Source organism: Malaclemys terrapin, chromosome 1 (genome assembly GCF_027887155.1).
Source record: "Malaclemys terrapin pileata isolate rMalTer1 chromosome 1, rMalTer1.hap1, whole genome shotgun sequence".
NCBI lineage: Eukaryota > Metazoa > Chordata > Testudines > Emydidae > Malaclemys > Malaclemys terrapin.
In genome coordinates, this window is record NC_071505.1 from 305,982,216 (window position 1) to 305,999,191 (window position 16,976).

Below are 16,976 nucleotides of genomic sequence, written 5' to 3' on the forward strand. Positions count from 1 at the left end.
TTCAAAGCCTCCCTGATATGGGAGTAATGCACTTTGTGGAGGGTGGAGCTGCAGCTGAAGAGATAACATGCATCTGGGCTCTTTAGAAGCAGGCCTGTGCACTGAAGCTGCTAGTTCTGGTCTAGGCACTAGGCTTGTGCCCAGAATTATGCCATCTGCTTGGAGTCTCTGGAAGGTGAGCTGCACCTGAAGTCTGATGTGGTGTTCCAGTCAAGTCTGAGACACAAATTCATGGCACACTATATATTGTATCTCAGACAAATCAAATATCTGAAATGGAGATCAGATTCAGGAATGGTGCAGCACATGAAGCACATTTCTTGAACCTCTTCTTGCTGTTAGAGCCAGGCATGATTCCCACCTGGCCCAAAAGGGGGCTGCACAGAGGCCCTCAGAGAAGAATGTTATTTTTTTCTGTGCATAAAAAGTAAAGAAACCAAATGTCAATATTAAAAAAAAAAAATTCCATTAGTGCTTCCCACTAAGAAAAACTGGATTGCTGACATTTGCATTGTATCCTGATAAAATGCTCTCAACATATAGTGAATGTAGGGGAAAAATGTCCATGCAAATTTGTCTTTTTGTTTCCAAGTTTTACCCACTTCACAAACTGAACAGTGTAGGTATATCCTCTATTTTCATCATGGAATTTGTTGTATTCTCCTAAATATCTTGTACCTGTGCATCAAGGGAGAAGCAAAAATACACCATATTTCCTATCAATTGTTTGAAAAGCACTTTAATGGTGAGCACTATATAAGCACCAAGCCTGACTAAAAGCATAGCGACAAGCTATAGAAATTATGTAATTGCCTCCAGGGCTCAAATGTCAACAGAAATCAACTGACTTAGAAATTAAGCTTGTCACGGAATTCACAGCAGCAGCACCAGCCACCCTGACTGCCTCTTCCAGTTCCTTCAGTCACCAGGCTTCTTCCCAGGCCATCTCCTTTAGTTGGTACTTCCACTCCCCAGCCACGACCAACTCACCCATTCAAAATACCCACTCACTCGGGGGGAGTGGAGAAATGGCCTTCTCAGGCCCTGCTATCTAGATAATGTTTAGTAATAGAAAAACAGTTGGCAATACACATAAGTTACTTTGTGCAAGATGAACAAATCCAGCTGAAAAAAGATAAAGTAAAACACAACTATTTGCAGACCTGCCAAGTCTCACTCATTTGGAAGAAGTCTCCCTCACTGGGGATTGATTTTAAGACAGTATTTAAAGTATTTCCCATTGATTTTGAAAAGACAGATTTTAGAACAATTTATCATCACAGCTCTGTATCTGATGATGAGAAACTGAGAACTGTATAAGTATGGCCTATGTACAGGTTGGCACAGTAGCCTCAGTTAAAAGGGGTTAAAATGTACTATACTTTCTCTGAATTCATTGCTAGCAATCCACACTGATGGGTAACCATGGAAGCTGAATATGACAGAGCCCAAAGCACCAGTAGCTCCATCCTTGGATCATGTGGCCAGATGCTGTGCCTCTGCAGAGGTACAGACAGTTGTTTTGCCCCCACTTTGGGCAGGAAATGTAGCTTTTTTGCTTAGAAACCTTCCTAAACTATATATATTTTTAAACCTAATGTTTGCTTTTGGGTTTGATTGACAAGTGGAATTACTATTTGCTATACTGAAGTGACATTGGCACTCTGATTTTTGATCTGAGGGAATACCTCTGCTGTGTGCTAGTTTCTACCTAAGCTAGAAGGGCTGGAGTGACAAAATCATGAATAACACTTCAATTTTGAGGTCAAAGCTATTTGCTGCCAAAATAAGCTATAAGACAAGGTGACTTCATGCCAGACATTTGTGTGGCCTGGGCTGATGTTGCCTTTTCTACGAAAAAGAAAACCTGCATATGACAGAAAAGGCAATAATCTATTCCTTTAGGGAGAGTGCTGTCCTATCCTGAGCTATTTCTGTGCTTCCTGGACTTGACAATGCATCTCCTTTCTCACCTCGGTCAGCAGATGTCAGAACCCAAGTAAGTGTATACTTTTTGGGACAGTAGGCTTCTTCAGTTTGATTTATTTGCAGTATGCTATGAAATGACAATTATTCTTGCAAAAGTTTTAAAATGGTGGGTTTGTGGTTGAGAAAGAAACAGGTATCCTGCACCAGAGTATCTACCCTGCAGCCAACTCTGTCTCAGGTTCATTGACAACCATAGGATTCCAATCTAGGCAGAACTACCCTGTCACTACTCATTCACTCTAAATAGTCTAGAAAGACAGTCCTGACTTCTGAGTGTTCTCTTTATTTCAATTCCCCTCACCCTCTTCAAAGATACAGGGTAAAAGGGAAGACAAACAGGCATTTTAAAAGAAAGTAAGTTTAATATTCTAGCTCATCTTCCCTGGAGAAGGAAACAAATTGTGTTCTGGAAAAGAAGGAGGTTGCACCAGTACCACTGACAAACTTTTCCACCTGTGTTCCTTGAGCAAATAGTTAAAATGATGTTAGATATTGTAAAAATTCAAGAAGAGCAAGCTGAGCCTTTAAAACCTCTATTTTCCTTCTAGTTCAAAACAGGAATCTTTTTATTCTGATTTTGTTATATGTATGCTGGTGGGTGCCTACATTAGATAAAGCAGTCTCATTCTTTGTTAACAACACAACAGCCCCTTCTGACAGACTATTTCTCAAAAGAATCTATGGTTTTCAAGACAGAAGTATCCTCAAATAGGAACTTTGAAGCTTCTCTGTAGATATCCACCTGTTAAGTTAGAGTAATTATAACAGGGGCTAAGATAAGTCTTATTTAGGATGAAAAATTAGTCTATTAACAAAGTTTGTTTGGATGAGGCTTGAGGTGGATCATGCTTGATGTAGCCTTAGTTATGAATTTTTTGGTAAGTTCCTGTTATCCAGTGCAGTGAACGGGTGACCCTAATGGATGTATCTTTCATATAGACTCTCATTCAAAACAGATTTTGACTTCAATAAAGTTTGTAGGAGAAGTGGGGTTTTTTTTTGTGTGAGGCATTAAAAAAGGGATGTGGCACCACATAAAGAAGAGAAAAAACACATTACTTCTATCTTTAGAAATACTAGGAACATCTATTAGAATTCTTGGAAGGGGTCAACAAGCATGTGGACCAGGGGGATCCAGTGGATGTAGTGTAATTAGATTTTCAGAAAGCCTCTGACTAGGTCCCTCACCAAAGGCTCTGAAGCAAAGTAAGCTGTCATGGGGTAAGAGGGAAGGTCTTCTCATGGATCAGTAACTGGTCAAAAGATAGGAAACAAAGGGTAGAAATAAATGATCAGTTTTCAGAATGGAGAGAGTTAAATAGCGGTATCCTCCAGGGATCTGTACTGGGACCAGTGCTGTTCAACATACTCATAAATGATCTGGAAAAAGGAGTAAACAGTGAGGTGGCAAAATTTGCAGATGATACAAAACTACTCAAGATAGCTAAGTCCAAAGCAGACTGTGAAGAATTACAGAGGGATCTCACAAAACTGGGTGACTGGGCAACAAAATGGCAGATGAAATTCAATGTTGATAAATGCAAAGTAATGTACATTGGAAAACATAATCCCATCTATGCATGTAAAATGATTGGGCCCAATTAGCTGTTTCCAGTGAAGAAAGAGATCTTGGAGTCATTGTGAATAGTTCTCTGAAAACATACGCTCAATGTGTAGCGGCAGTCAAAAAAGCTAAGAGAATGTTGGGAATCATAAAGAAAGGGATAGATGATAAGGCAGAAAATATCATATTGCCTCTATATAAATCCATGGTACTCCCACATCTTGAATACTGCATGCATATCTGGTCTCACCATCTCAAAAAAGATATATTGAAATTGGAAAAGGTACAGAAAAGGGAAACAAAAAGTATTAGGGGTATGGAACAGCTTCTGTATGAGGAGAGATTAATAAGACTAGGACTTTTCAGCTTGGAAAAGAGACGACTAAGGGGGTTATGATAGAGGTCTATAAATCATGACTAGTGTGGAGAAAGTAAATAAGGAAGTGTTATTTACTCCTTCCTATAACACAAGAACTAGGGGTCACCAAATAAAATAAATAGGTAGCAGTTTTAAAACAAACAAAAGGAAGTATTTATTCACACGACACACAGTCAACCTGTGGAACTCTTTGCCAGAGGATGTTGTGAAGGCCAAGGCTTTAAGAGGGGTCAAAAAATAACTAGATAAGTTCATGAAAGATAGGTCCATCAATAACTATTAGCCGGGATGGGCAGGGATGCAAAACTATGCCCTGAAGTGTCCCTAGCCTCTGTTTGCCAGAAGCTGGGAATGGGTGACAGGGGCTGGATCACTTTATGTTTACCTGTTCTGTTCATGCCCTCTGAAGCACCTGGCATTGGCCACTGTCGGAAGATACGATACTGGGCTAAATGGACCATTGATCTGACCAAGTATGGCATTCTTATGTTCTTATCAACTGGCAAATAAGTTCTTCGTATTCCTATACACAAGGACAGCTCAGAAAGTTATTGGACTGTGGAGATGTATACAGAACCTGGAATAGAAATACCAGAGGTGATGAAAGAAAACTTACTTTTACAAAGAGTTTTCCAAACAATCAGAACCTCCACATGGTGTAGAGAATTAATACTTTTCTACCGTCGTATCACAAAGGATATATTTTATCTTTTCTAAACCATTGGCTCTAGATCACCACTGACAGACAGCTTAAGAATAAAGTTTGTAAATGCCTTTCCACTTCCTTTATTTCTCCCCAGTTCTCAAAGACAATTTGAAGAAGTTCAGTATGACCACAGACACCACCTCCTACATAGAGGGCCAAAGGAGTAGTCCCTTCACAGTTGTGTACTCTGTTTTTGGAGGTAAGGGATGAATGGATTGCCAAAGGCAATACCAGACCTTAAGCTCTTCAAGAGATGCACAAAGAAGACTCCCTTCAGGATGGAAACATTAACTTCCATTTTGCCCATGATTTCTCAAAAGAATTTTGATTGTAATACAGTTGCCTGTCAACATGAGCCCATCCATCCTTCTCACCAAACGGTACTCAGGTTTTTCTACCAGAACAACAGTTATCAAGGGCCACTGCCCTTTGTACAGCCCCAAATATATTTATAAACCTTTAATAATTGTGATGGAGGACTTAGAAAGGAAATTCTTTTGCCTTCTCACAGAACACATTCTGAAGGAGGCATCAACCAGGGAAGAAACAATCCAGAAGACATCAAATATGATAATCAGAGAGCATGTAGTTTTATTTATCACCAGTTTAAGACAAAAATAGTCTCATCTTCAGCAGGGCCCTAACTCAACACCAAAATAGTTATTCTGAAAGAAGACAGGTTTAGATTTAAACAAGTTTTAAGATTATGAGATCTGCTTTCTGATCATGCAGAATGAGGGACCACGTTCTCCAGGGCACTCCCTTTCTTCAGCCATATAGTGAAACTTTAATGAGAGATCTGAACTTGCAGGGATGGAGAACTCATAGTTGGAAAAATGAAAATCCAGGGAGTTTGGATGATGCAGAGAAGAAACCGCAGTGTAAACTTCTTGGAGCTTTGAGCAATAAGCTTTGCCTTTCTGTACCTTTGAAAATATATCAAGGAAATATATCTCCTTGTGAGGTCAGACAATAGCTACACAGTAACATACCTTAAACAAGGAGGTTGTTGCAACCAGTCAGCTTATTCTTAAACATACCTGCAACCAGTCTCTTAACCAAGAAGCCATTCACTTCTTCCATGGAGCAGAAAGGAATACGGATTGTAAAAACACCTCAAGAAAGCAATCTGGATTTATCTGAAGAGAAACACACTAGTGAGGAAATATACTGCAATATTTGTGATCCATCATCCAGGAAGCAGAGTGGGAACCAAGCCTCAAAATCTGCTATAGCAAATTGGATCAAAGCTGGTATACTGCTAAGGATATTCCTCCTCTGGAAAGTATTGCAATTCATTCTATCAGATCAGGGCTTATATCCTGTACTGAAAAACTTTGGGCCTCCTCTTGTATGATTTAATGTAGTAGTATTAATGTATATGTATTAATGTATTTGTCTGGTGATCCCTATGAGGGAGGGCGTTTTTTCTATCTTACTTATCATTAACCTGAACCTGGTATAGTCACCTACCCGTGCAAAGTAGATGCTAAAGGTTATTATTTTGATTTGGTAGCCTTTTACGCCCACTTTGCATTGGTGTAAATGACTACACAAATTGCAGGGAAACCAGGGTGATTCAAGCCTAGAAAAGTTAAGGCCCAGATTTTCAAGCGTTCATTAATTTTGGATGCCTCAGCTTCTGCCCAAATTGATATATAGAGCCTAATTTTTAGAAATATGGCGCACCCATATTGAAGTCATCTGAGGCACCCAAAATCAGTGGACAGTTCTTTGAAAATATTGGACTAAGGATTTTGGTCCGAAGTCACTAAGGGTATGTCTACACTTAAAACGGTATAGCAGCACACCTGCATTGCTGCCTATGCACTGTTGTAGTGCTTCAGTGTAGTTGCTTGCTGCCAATGCCAAAGGGAAGGCTTCTCCTTTTGCCATAGGCAAGCCATCTCCCTGAGAGGCAGTAGCTAGGTAGAGCAGTAGATCTTGGTTCTATTTACAGCTTTATTACAGCAAGAGACTTCCAATGGAATTCTTCTGTCAACCTAGCATTGTCTACACTGGGGGCTAGGTCGGGATAGCTACATCTCTCCAGGTTGTAGATTTTTCACACCCTTGAGAGACGTAGCTATGCTGATGTAAATTCCCAGTGTGGACCAGCCCTCAGGAAGTCTGTTGCAAAGCTGTATATAGAACCAGATCTACTGCCTCCTACTCTTGACTTTTAAGTTGTAGAATAGATCATGCTTTGTGCCTGAAATATAGGTGTCAGATAAAATAATCCATATGGGTAAAAACATACATGGCATATAATGTGTTTTTAGATTGGACTACTCTATAGACATTACTATATGGGGAAGTGTGACCTAGAGGTTTAAATAGGGTGTGTGTGGAGGCAGGAGACCTGGATTTGATTCCTAGAGAGCTGCCACGGCTTGATATGGAATGTCTCTGTGCCTCACTTTCCTCATCTGTAAAATGGTGTTATTTATCATATAATAATTCATAGTGTGTAGAGTGTGCTGATATCTTAGATAGAAGGCACCACAGACATGTGTGGTGGCTGTATTATGATGCTCTGGGAGCATCTGCCTCAGAAACATGCACTATTTACTAAGGGTCAGTATTTGCCACTGGTGTAACAAAATGGCCTGCTGTCCCCTTGCCTTGTAGCAGCAGGAGCCTGGGGGGTAGGGTGTGTGGGGAAAGGGTTCTCAAAGCAGGCCTCTGGGTGCGCTTTGGGGAGATAGAAGTGGCTGTGCGGTTGGGGGAGCGAGGCGTCCTTTGGCTAAGCTGGGAGTGCGTGGTTGCCTATGAGCTGCTCTCCTCATGCACAGCAGCACTGCACTAAGTCTCTCAGAGCTGTACATCCCGCCTCAGCCAACCTCCTCTCCACTCACTTTTATATTTGCGCGCCCTTTCAATCCTCAGTGACGTGTCCCGCGCTGCGGCCAATCCGCGGCGCCCTCTGGTCAGGACAATGGAAGGGGCTCCACCAATCAGGTTGGCCGCTGGCTTGGCGGCCGCCAATAGGAGCGGGGCTGTGTTGAGAGTAATGTTACCAGCGCTGAGAGCGTGAGGAGGCTGCGTATCGATCCCGCTCTCAGCCATTGCGGTGCATTGGGCTACAGCGAGACCAGGCAGCACTGGGGGCCAGCGCGAGCAGCCGGGCAAGTGTCTCAGCGCCTGTGGCTCGCTGCTGAGTGACCGAGTGAGTGTGCGAGCGAGGGAGGCGGTGAGTATCCCGGGCCGGGCGCTGGGCTGCGCGCTCCGGCGGTTCCGGCGCCAGCGCAGCGCTCGCTCTGCCCCGGCCACACAAAGACGAATTAGGCTGCGTCTGAGGCAGGCTGTTGGCGGGCGGCGGGGCCCGCGGGCGGGGCGGGAGCCGGCCGGGGGCAAGCGGGCGAGCTCGTGAAGCGGGCAGGGGATGGGAAGGGAAAATCCCCCCGTCGGGCTCGGTCTTGCGGGGGGAGGGGGGGGCGCGGGCGGCGCCGCGCTGCTCCCGGCGCCCTGCGGCAACTATCGCCGCAGGGCCGGGCGCCGGGCGCTCCCCAGCGGGGCTGCGGCCGGGGCGCGGGGCCGTGTCGGCGGCGGGCGAGCCGGAGCTGCGCTCGCTGGAACATGGCTGACGAGCGCCGTGCGGAGGACGCGAGGCGCGGGAGGGACGGAGGGCGGGGGCGCAGTTCGGGGAACTTTTCCAGCCGCCTTTTCTCCCTTCGCCAAGGCCGCGGCGGGGGTTTCCCAGCCGGGGCGAGTGGCCGGCCGCCGTGCGCGGGGCGCCTGGGGGCTGCGGCCGGTCGCGGCCCGCTCGCCGGGGGCTCGGGCCGCGCTTGGAAGCGCGCCGCCCCCTCCCCCACCGCTGTCATGGCTGAGCGTGCGCCGGGCGCGCACACAAAGGGAGGCAGGAAGGAGCCATGTTCTCTGCGCGGCGGCGGCGAGCAGCGGCCATTCCGGGAGGCAGCCGCGCTCCGAGCTGGCGGGAGCAGCGGGGCCCGCGCCGCTGCCGTAGGTAGACGGGGAGCCGGGGGCCCTGCCTAAAGCGCGGCGTCGCGCCGCACCCGAGCTGCCCCAGCGCACATTTCAAGGGGACTTTCTCTCATCGCCAGTCCGTTCGCACAAAATGGGAGGAATAGCGCAGCTGCTGCCCTTCCCGGGGAGTAGCCTGCGCCACTGCAAACCCTCTCCCAGCTCGCGCAGGAGCGGGACCCGCCACAGCTCTGCCTAGAGACTGATTAGACACGCGCTCCTCGTTAGACACGACAGAGGGGCGCAGGCTTTGCAGTGAGGTTGGCTTAGCTTGAGAGCTCGTGGCAGCGCCAGCCGTGGGCTTAGTCTAGATCCTGCAGTCATCCGAAGACATGATTAATAAACGCAGGGTTCCCCTCCTCCCCCCACCAGCAAGATTGTGTGTTTTAATTCTTGGGCGTGGGAATTGGTTATACAAGAGAAGCCACAACTGCACCTTCAGATTTAAGAAAATACATTAACCTCCTCCTCTACAGTTATTGCCTCATGTCTTTCCAGAATGCATAAATCTTGATGATTTTTGATGCAAACACATACACCATCTACTGTGCCCTTTCTCTGATTTTGCCCCCTTCTTTTGTAGCATTTAAAAAAATCATTTTTAAGGGTACTTAAGTTTTCCTCCACCCCCTACTGTTCAAGATGGCTGGAAGATTGCTTTTAAATGCAAGTTATTATGATAGTTGCAGGGTTTTAATTGGGGTGTTTAAGGTGAAAAGACATTTACAGTGTTAATAAAATGTGTTGTGGAATTCCCCTGTTGCATTTTTTCTTTATTTTCCTCCCACTTCCTTTCAATGAAAAGGAACAAGTGAACCCCCCCATCCCTCCCAGGTGTCACTAAACTATCCTTGAGTGAAGGGGTTGCTCTGGAAGCATTTCCATTGCTGGCGGGAATGGCTCCTGGTTCTACAGTCTTGTTTACTCAATGGAAACTTCAAACCGGATGTGTTTAGTCACAGAGCAGAAATCTGTTTGTCCATACGCCAAACCGATCGGAAACGCTGCTTCTGTGGCAATACATGCACACACCACCCACTTGTTTCACTCCTCTCTGGAAGAGCAAAGTTTGTCGCAGTGGGCTGGAGATGTTTTTTTTTTCCCCCCCAGACTTACAGAGAAATTATCTACCTTGTGTGTGAATGTGCTGAGAAGATAATTTGCCATTCTTTAAGAGAGATGGGGATGTCTGCTCAATGAGCACAATCTTCTATATGTCATACACAAGTGTCATGCTTTTAAAGCCATTGGTTGGAACATGACATGTTTCAGTGGTATATTTAATTCCAGTATTTCTAGCTGCGCATTGTAGGGAGAATACTTTTGCAGTATAATTAAAGTGGAAAGTAACATGGCATACTTTATTTCTGTGCTTTTTTTCATGCAAAGTGATATTTGTAAAGCATTTTGAAAGTGGGGGGGGGGGGAGTTAATATTTTATAACCAACAGGCTGATCAGGATAGGATACTGTAATATTTCCCCCTGCCCCACAATAATTTCTTCCTGTTTAAGCCTTTCTAGCCCTTAATTAGTTGACATGTGGCTCTACCAAGCAGGAGGGGAGCAACTTCCCTTGGGACTAATGCCAATGCTTGCCTGCAAACTGACTAGCAACAGACACTCTTGATTGCTGATGACTCTCTTAAATATATCAGGAAGATTTTTTTGATAATAGCCAAATGTCTTGAAGACCAGGTTGTTTGTATTGACCAGGCGATCTTTTAAAAAAAAAAAAAAAAAAAAAAAAAAACCAACAAAAAAACCAACAACCTGTAATAGCAGTCTTCTTTGCAAGTTGTATATAGTTTTCTAGGAGAGAGCTGTAGCTTGTATATAATCTGAGAGGTCCTCTCATAAAAGTTAAGAGAGCTGCTCTTACAGATCTTAGTCAACAAACTCCTTCTTCCCAACTTCCTATGATACTGTGTGGGAGCCAAAAATAGTTTTAAAGGTTTATTTTTCTTCTGTTACAGAAAATCAGCAAAAATGGGCAAAGGTGATCCTAAGAAGCCAAGAGGTAAAATGTCTTCATATGCCTACTTTGTGCAAACTTGCCGGGAGGAGCACAAGAAGAAGCACCCAGATGCTTCAGTGAACTTTTCAGAGTTCTCAAAAAAATGTTCAGAACGGTGGAAGGTAAGATAAACCAAAAAACAAGTACTAATTTACAGGATTACAGCATAGATTACTTTAAATTAATATAATCAAGACTGAATTGATATTTACTTACATCATTCAGATACTTGTGAATGCATTTCCTGCCTTTAATGTTACTTCCGTTACAGTTTGGAATGGGATCGGATGCGTTTTTGAATCCTGCACTCACCCCCATTTATTATTTTATAGACTATGTCTGTTAAGGAAAAAGGAAAGTTTGAAGATCTGGCAAAGGCTGACAAGGTTCGTTATGAAAGAGAAATGAAAAGTTATATACCACCCAAAGGGGAAACAAAAAAGAAGTTTAAGGATCCTAATGCACCGAAGAGGCCTCCGTAAGTATATTTCCAGTTAGTGTGTCTTGAACAGGAGCATTGCATTGAAATGCATACATAAAATGGCCTTTTAAAAATCCAAGTTAGAGGATTTGAAGTATAGAAGAGTACACAATTTCTAAACGTAGTGCTGCAAGTAACCACATTTAAAAATCAGTTGGATTTAGTGTTATAAATACCACATTATAAAAAGATCATATCCGGCTGGAAATAAGATGTAATTTTTTTAACAGTGAGTGTAAATAACCACTGCAACAATTTGCCAAGGCTTGTGGTGGATTCTCCATCACTGATCGTTTTTAACCCAAAATTGGATATTTTTCTAAAAAATATGTTCTAGGAATTATTTTGGAGAAGTTCTATGCCTGTGATGTACAGGATGTCAGACTAGATGATGATGATGATCCCCTTTCTAGCCTTAGAATCTATAAATCTGGTCCATTTCAATTATAGTTTACTTGAAACTTGGCATAGATCTATTCCAACAATTCTATCTTTTAAAAATAAACCAACACTGTTACGATCAGCGTTGACTGTTTTTATTAATAGAATTTTGCTAGCAGCTAGACGAAATAACTCCAGTTTTAAACTGTGGTGGAATATTAGGCCCCAGTCCTGGAACCATTCTGGCAAGTGCAGAACCATGTGTCCACACAGTCCCTTTGAAGTCACGGGGGCTCTGAACCGGCGCAGGGAACTGCGTACATGAAACAGTTTGCAGAATTGAGCCTTTTTCCTTAAAATAGGCCATACCTCCGAAAGATAAATGTGAAATTAGCATGATACCAAGCTTGTATGGTGCTAAATCTTTCCATTTTTAAAATGGAGCAAACTCTAAAAGATAAACTAAGAGTGGCTGGTACTGACATCTGGAAAGCCTTCTACAGTAATCATGAGATTATTTTAATATTTCCTGTGAAATAGTTTGCACAGTCCATATTCTCAGAACTCTTAAAATCAGAGAAACTTGGTTGGGTTATGCACAGCACGGGAGTGTGATTTCTAAAGCTCACTAACGTGTTGCACATTAATTGGTCTGTGTAGACTGTGCTGGTGCACACTAAGTATTCCCTATTGTGCTTTAACATAGTATTACTGTATCATGTAGTGAAGGTCTCAAAACTTGCTATGTCTAGTACAGTAGTTTAACCTTTATACTTAAAATTACAATTTTTCTTTTCAGTTCAGCTTTTTTCTTATTCTGCGCTGAATTTCGTCCGAAAATCAAAGGAGAACATCCTGGTCTGTCCATTGGAGATGTTGCAAAGAAACTGGGAGAGATGTGGAATAATACCGCTGCAGATGATAAACAGCCCTATGAAAAGAAGGCTGCTAAACTGAAGGAGAAGTATGAAAAGGTAAATAATAGGATTCAGTGTGAACAAAGAGTTCTTCCCTTTTCCAATTCAAATTTGAATGATTAAATAATTGTAAGTAAATAAACCTATCTCATAGAGCTGGAAGGAACCCTGAAAGGTCATTGAGTCCAGCCCCCTGCCTTCACTAGCAGGACTAAGTACTGATTTTTGCCCAGATCCCTAAGTGCCCACCCCCCGGATTGAACTCACAACCCTGGGTTTAGCAGGCCAATGCTCTAAACCACTGAGCTATCCCTCCCCCTCTTCTTATGGGAAAATTAATATAACATCTCCATGTGCATAAATTAGTGAGCGTTGTGTGTATCAAAGGACTAAGTGATTGACTTGGTTTTAAAAAAGAAAATTCCTCTAGAGTACTCTGACATTGTACATCACAAGTATAATTATGAAAATGTCAAATTACCAACGACATTAGAGGCATCTAGAGAGAATACCTCTAATAGCATGTCCTTGTGAGGATTGACACTTTAATTCATCATACTTCAGAATTTATCTTTTGATGTTTTAGTACATATCGTTGTATTTGTTTTGAATAATAAAAGTAATGGTTCATAGCAGCAGCTGACTTCTGCAACCAGTTTGCTCTATTAAGTAATGCCAATAAGGGAAAATTTAATCCTCTTTAAATTTGTTTGCCACATACTATTGGAAAAATAGTCATAGCATATGTTCATATTAATTATCTTAAAGAACAGTTTTTAGTTTACTTTATACCTAAAGTGTTAAATGTTAGAGGACAAGATGTTTGTATTAGACATGTATTCTGTTGCACCCACTTTGTGGTGTTTTCCTTCAAACACGTAACATAGCTATTAATGCATCTTAGGAAGCCATTGTCAATCTATTAACTTGTTTTCTTGTATCATTAAGGCTAAATCACTACTCTATTTGAGTATTGGGGATATAGAGCAGTGGCAATGACATTTTGATTTCCATATTCCCAGGACAAGATAACTAAGGGAGAGAGGGATGTATGATGGGATACATACCAATTCTCCTTTACAAAGGAATAGTATGCACCCCTGTCTGCTGTGTATTGCACACTTCAGCATGTATGCTGAAATTCCGATCAATAGTGTCTCTTTGCTGGCAAACAAAACCAGTTAAGGGGTGGTGGCAAATTAATGGGCAAGTAACTATGTGGTGGGGGGCTTCTAGCACTAGGTAGGAATCATGCCCTGCAGATATACTGTGGGTTAGAAAACTTCCTGTGTTAACCCTTTGAGTGCAACAAAGGCATAATTTGGCCTTTAATATGTTAATTATTCACATATAAATCTACATTTTGGTATGATTTAAACAAAGAGTAAATTCAGAGCTGCAATTAAACTTTCCTCAGTAGTTTAAATTCTAAATTGACTGAAGCATTTTAGTTTAGGGTTATTTTAAATATTACAGGGGTGGGGAAATCTGAAGCAACTAACCTTTACTTGCAACTGTTTCTCCCTTTACTGATATCACCTAAATTTGTCAACTAAACTTGCACAAATGCTTGGGATTTGATGTATGTAAAGTTTCCTTCTAGAGCAAACTAATGTCCGAGTTCTGAAAATCTAGAGTTGGTAAATATTTCACTTAAAGACCATTGATATTAGTTAATGAATTTCACTTCTGAAAGAAATTACAAATTTTAAGAGATAATGAAAGAACTGCGAAGAGAGCAGTTTACAGAATGCTGTATGGGAGGAACATCAAGATTTAGGCCATCTGGCTAAAGATGTTGCCCAGTCGTAGGTTTAATATATACTAGGATAAATTATATTCTGTACTCAATTTTTTTATGAAGCCAGGGGTCAAGCTTGATTTTTATGACTTGATATTCTATTGGCAATCCTCTAGCTTCATTTTATGATTGAAGTTTTGAAAAAAGTATAAATTTGAGTTTTATGCAGTGTAAGCCTAGAGAATACATTTACTGCACGCAGAAGGTGGCACTGTCTACTCTTCAAAGTTCTTGTACCTTTTTTGTTTAATAAACTTCAGTTAAGCAGGATGCCATATAATTGCATTTCACTGAGGCATAACATTGCAAATATTAGACCATGTCATTCTGATGTGTTGTGGATGGCTAATTATAATTTTATGTCCTAGATAAGGATTGTGTGTGTGTGTGTGTGTGTGCGTGTGTGAAGATGTAGATATCTCAGTAGTTACAGCATATCTGCAAATCCTTAAATGTTGTTTGAAAGTTTAGCAGAGCTCTTCTCTAGTTAAATCTCTTAAAGAGATCCTTTTCCCACTTCTCTTGTCAAGGATATTGCTGCATACCGGGCTAAAGGAAAGCCTGATGTAGGAAAAAAGGTAGTTGCCAAGGCTGAGAAGAGCAAGAAAAAGAAGGAGGAGGAAGAGGATGAAGATGATGAGGAAGATGACGATGAGGATGAAGATGATGAGGAAGATGACGAGGAGGATGAAGATGATGATGAATAAGTCTCTTCTAGAGCAATTTCTTGTCTATAAAGCATTTAAACCCCCTGTACACAACTCACTCCTTTTAAAGAAAAAAAATTGAAATGTAAGGCTGTGTAAGATTTGTTTTTAAACTGTACAGTGTCTCTTTTTTTGTATAGTTAACACACTACCGAACGTGTCTTTAGATAGCCCTGTCCTTAGTGGTATTTCAATGGCCACTAAACTTGCCTGGTACAGTGTGGGGGTTGTAAATTGGCATGGAAGTTTTAAAGCAGGTTCTTGTTGGTGCACAGCACAAATTAGTTATATATGGGGATGTAGTTCATTTTTCATCTTCAGTTGTCTCTGATGCATCATAAAAATAATTGTTGTTCTGTTAACTGAATACCACTCTGTAATTGCAAAAAAAGAGAAAAAAAAGTTGCAGCTGTTTTTGTTGACATTCTGAATGCTTCTGAGTAAATACAATTTTTTTATTAGTATTGTTGTCCTTTTAATAGGTGCCCTTGAAAAATCATAATTTTTCTTTTTTGAGGGGAACTCATCTTTGCTTTATTGTATGCCCATTTGGGATCACGTGATTATTACAGTTTTCATCTTTTCGTATAACCAGCTGATAAACAAAGCTTTGATCTGCATACCCTTCATAATCATGATAGGGTAGGAAAATATATAGGCATATGATAAAACAGAATTTTCTTCCGTAACTGGAAACAAAAAATCTCATCCAACTGATATTTGCTCGGATTTTGTGAAATGTAATATTGAGTTGCGTAAGTTTACCAGTCTTGGAGAGTTGAGAAGTATAGAATTCAATTTTACAGTATGGAATACTTCAGAAAAAACCTCTAAAATGCTGTCCTAGAAGGACCAGTAGGAAGGGTATACTCTTACCATTGTGTGGGGAATTTACATGTGACTCCATTACTATGTAATGGAAGTTGTATTTGTAAATCTCTGAACACTTGTAAGAGATAAACATGCCCCAAAAATGTATGCAGTTAAAAATTATAAAAGTACCATATTAATTTTTTGTGACAATGTAGTGATGGCTATGGACTTTATACCATGAAACTCTCCTGGTAGAAAATAGCCCACAAGAAAGGATTTTATGTTTCAACATTTTTATAAATGGTACCATTATTTGTTAAATCTATGTAAATTCATATTTTTAATTTTAAATTCTAGTTTTAGCCCTTTAAACAAAGTTGTATATTGTCTCAAACTAAAATGAGATAAGATGTATTTTTCCTGATAGGTTTTATACCGCACTCTTCATGTTTGCCCATTTATAAGTTAAATATAGTTGTATGGAAAAGTACATTTTATTAAATTTTTGCATTGAAAAAGTGAAATGTTTAACTATGATATACCAACAATGTCTAATTTGATCAAATATAGTTCTCTTCCAAAACCAAAGCAAAGTTTTTTGCATATTCAGTAAAACTTCAAGTGCTGGCAACTGTAACTATTTTCACATATACCTGCTTACCAGTTTGGGGGACAATTTGGCAATTTTGTGGTTATAAAATTATGGTTCTCAAGTGCCAGTGTTTAAAAATAGCATTGTAATTTTACACGCTTTTGTGATGGAGTATTGTTTTGTTATACAATTTTGACTTTCAGATTCTTATTTCAATTTGCATTTGTTTATGTATAACTTCAGGAGAAATACTGAACACCTGAATCCTGGATGATACTAATAAACTAATAATTGCAGAGGTTTTAAATATTTAGTTAACTGACTTGCTTTTGTATCCTGTCCACATTTACATATTTGCTTTCAGCCTCAAACAAAAGGAGTGCCAATCAAAAGATCTCTTCATGGAGAGCAGGAAATATAGGACAGATAAATTTATTTAAATATTTGTGATTGGACACTGCTCTTAAACCATAATTCACTAGAAATAACTTTTTATACAGTAGATCGTTTGTTTCTCCTGGACATGCTGGAGAAAATAGATTGATATTTTTTGTCCTCAAAACAAGGGATATGTGTTCTAAATCCATGATTGACAAAACTAAAACTCAGAGTAATTACGCTGTCCCAAAAAATGGGTGGTAAGTGTC

General features: G+C 41.0%; 1 protein-coding gene across 3 annotated transcripts; it reads left to right on the forward strand.

The window, feature by feature from the left end:
- The first annotated feature begins 7,659 nt into the window (after positions 1–7,659).
- Positions 7,660–16,636, forward strand: HMGB1 (high mobility group box 1). Of its 3 annotated transcripts, none has more exons than XM_054015367.1 (5): positions 7,660–7,807; positions 10,597–10,759; positions 10,970–11,115; positions 12,299–12,473; positions 14,748–16,636. In XM_054015367.1, exons 2-5 carry the CDS (start codon positions 10,610–10,612, stop codon positions 14,922–14,924), a joined length of 648 nt encoding a protein of 215 aa, XP_053871342.1. In that variant the 5' UTR covers positions 7,660–7,807; positions 10,597–10,609; the 3' UTR covers positions 14,925–16,636. The 3 variants fall into 3 exon arrangements, with proteins under 3 accessions (XP_053871342.1, XP_053871341.1, XP_053871343.1); XM_054015366.1 differs by having other exon boundaries at positions 7,661–7,831; XM_054015368.1 differs by lacking the exon at positions 7,660–7,807 and adding an exon at positions 8,582–8,601.
- The last annotated feature ends 340 nt before the right edge of the window (positions 16,637–16,976 follow it).

Bases quoted from the DNA above. Each gene is read 5' to 3' on its own strand.
- HMGB1 (XM_054015367.1), top strand. From the start codon at position 10,610: ATGGGCAAAGGTGATCCTAAGAAGCCAAGAGGTAAAATGTCTTCATAT. The intron at 11,116-12,298 runs GTAAGTATATTT...TTTTCTTTTCAG, and splicing joins AATGCACCGAAGAGGCCTCC to TTCAGCTTTTTTCTTATTCT. The intron at 12,474-14,747 runs GTAAATAATAGG...TCTCTTGTCAAG, and splicing joins TGAAGGAGAAGTATGAAAAG to GATATTGCTGCATACCGGGC.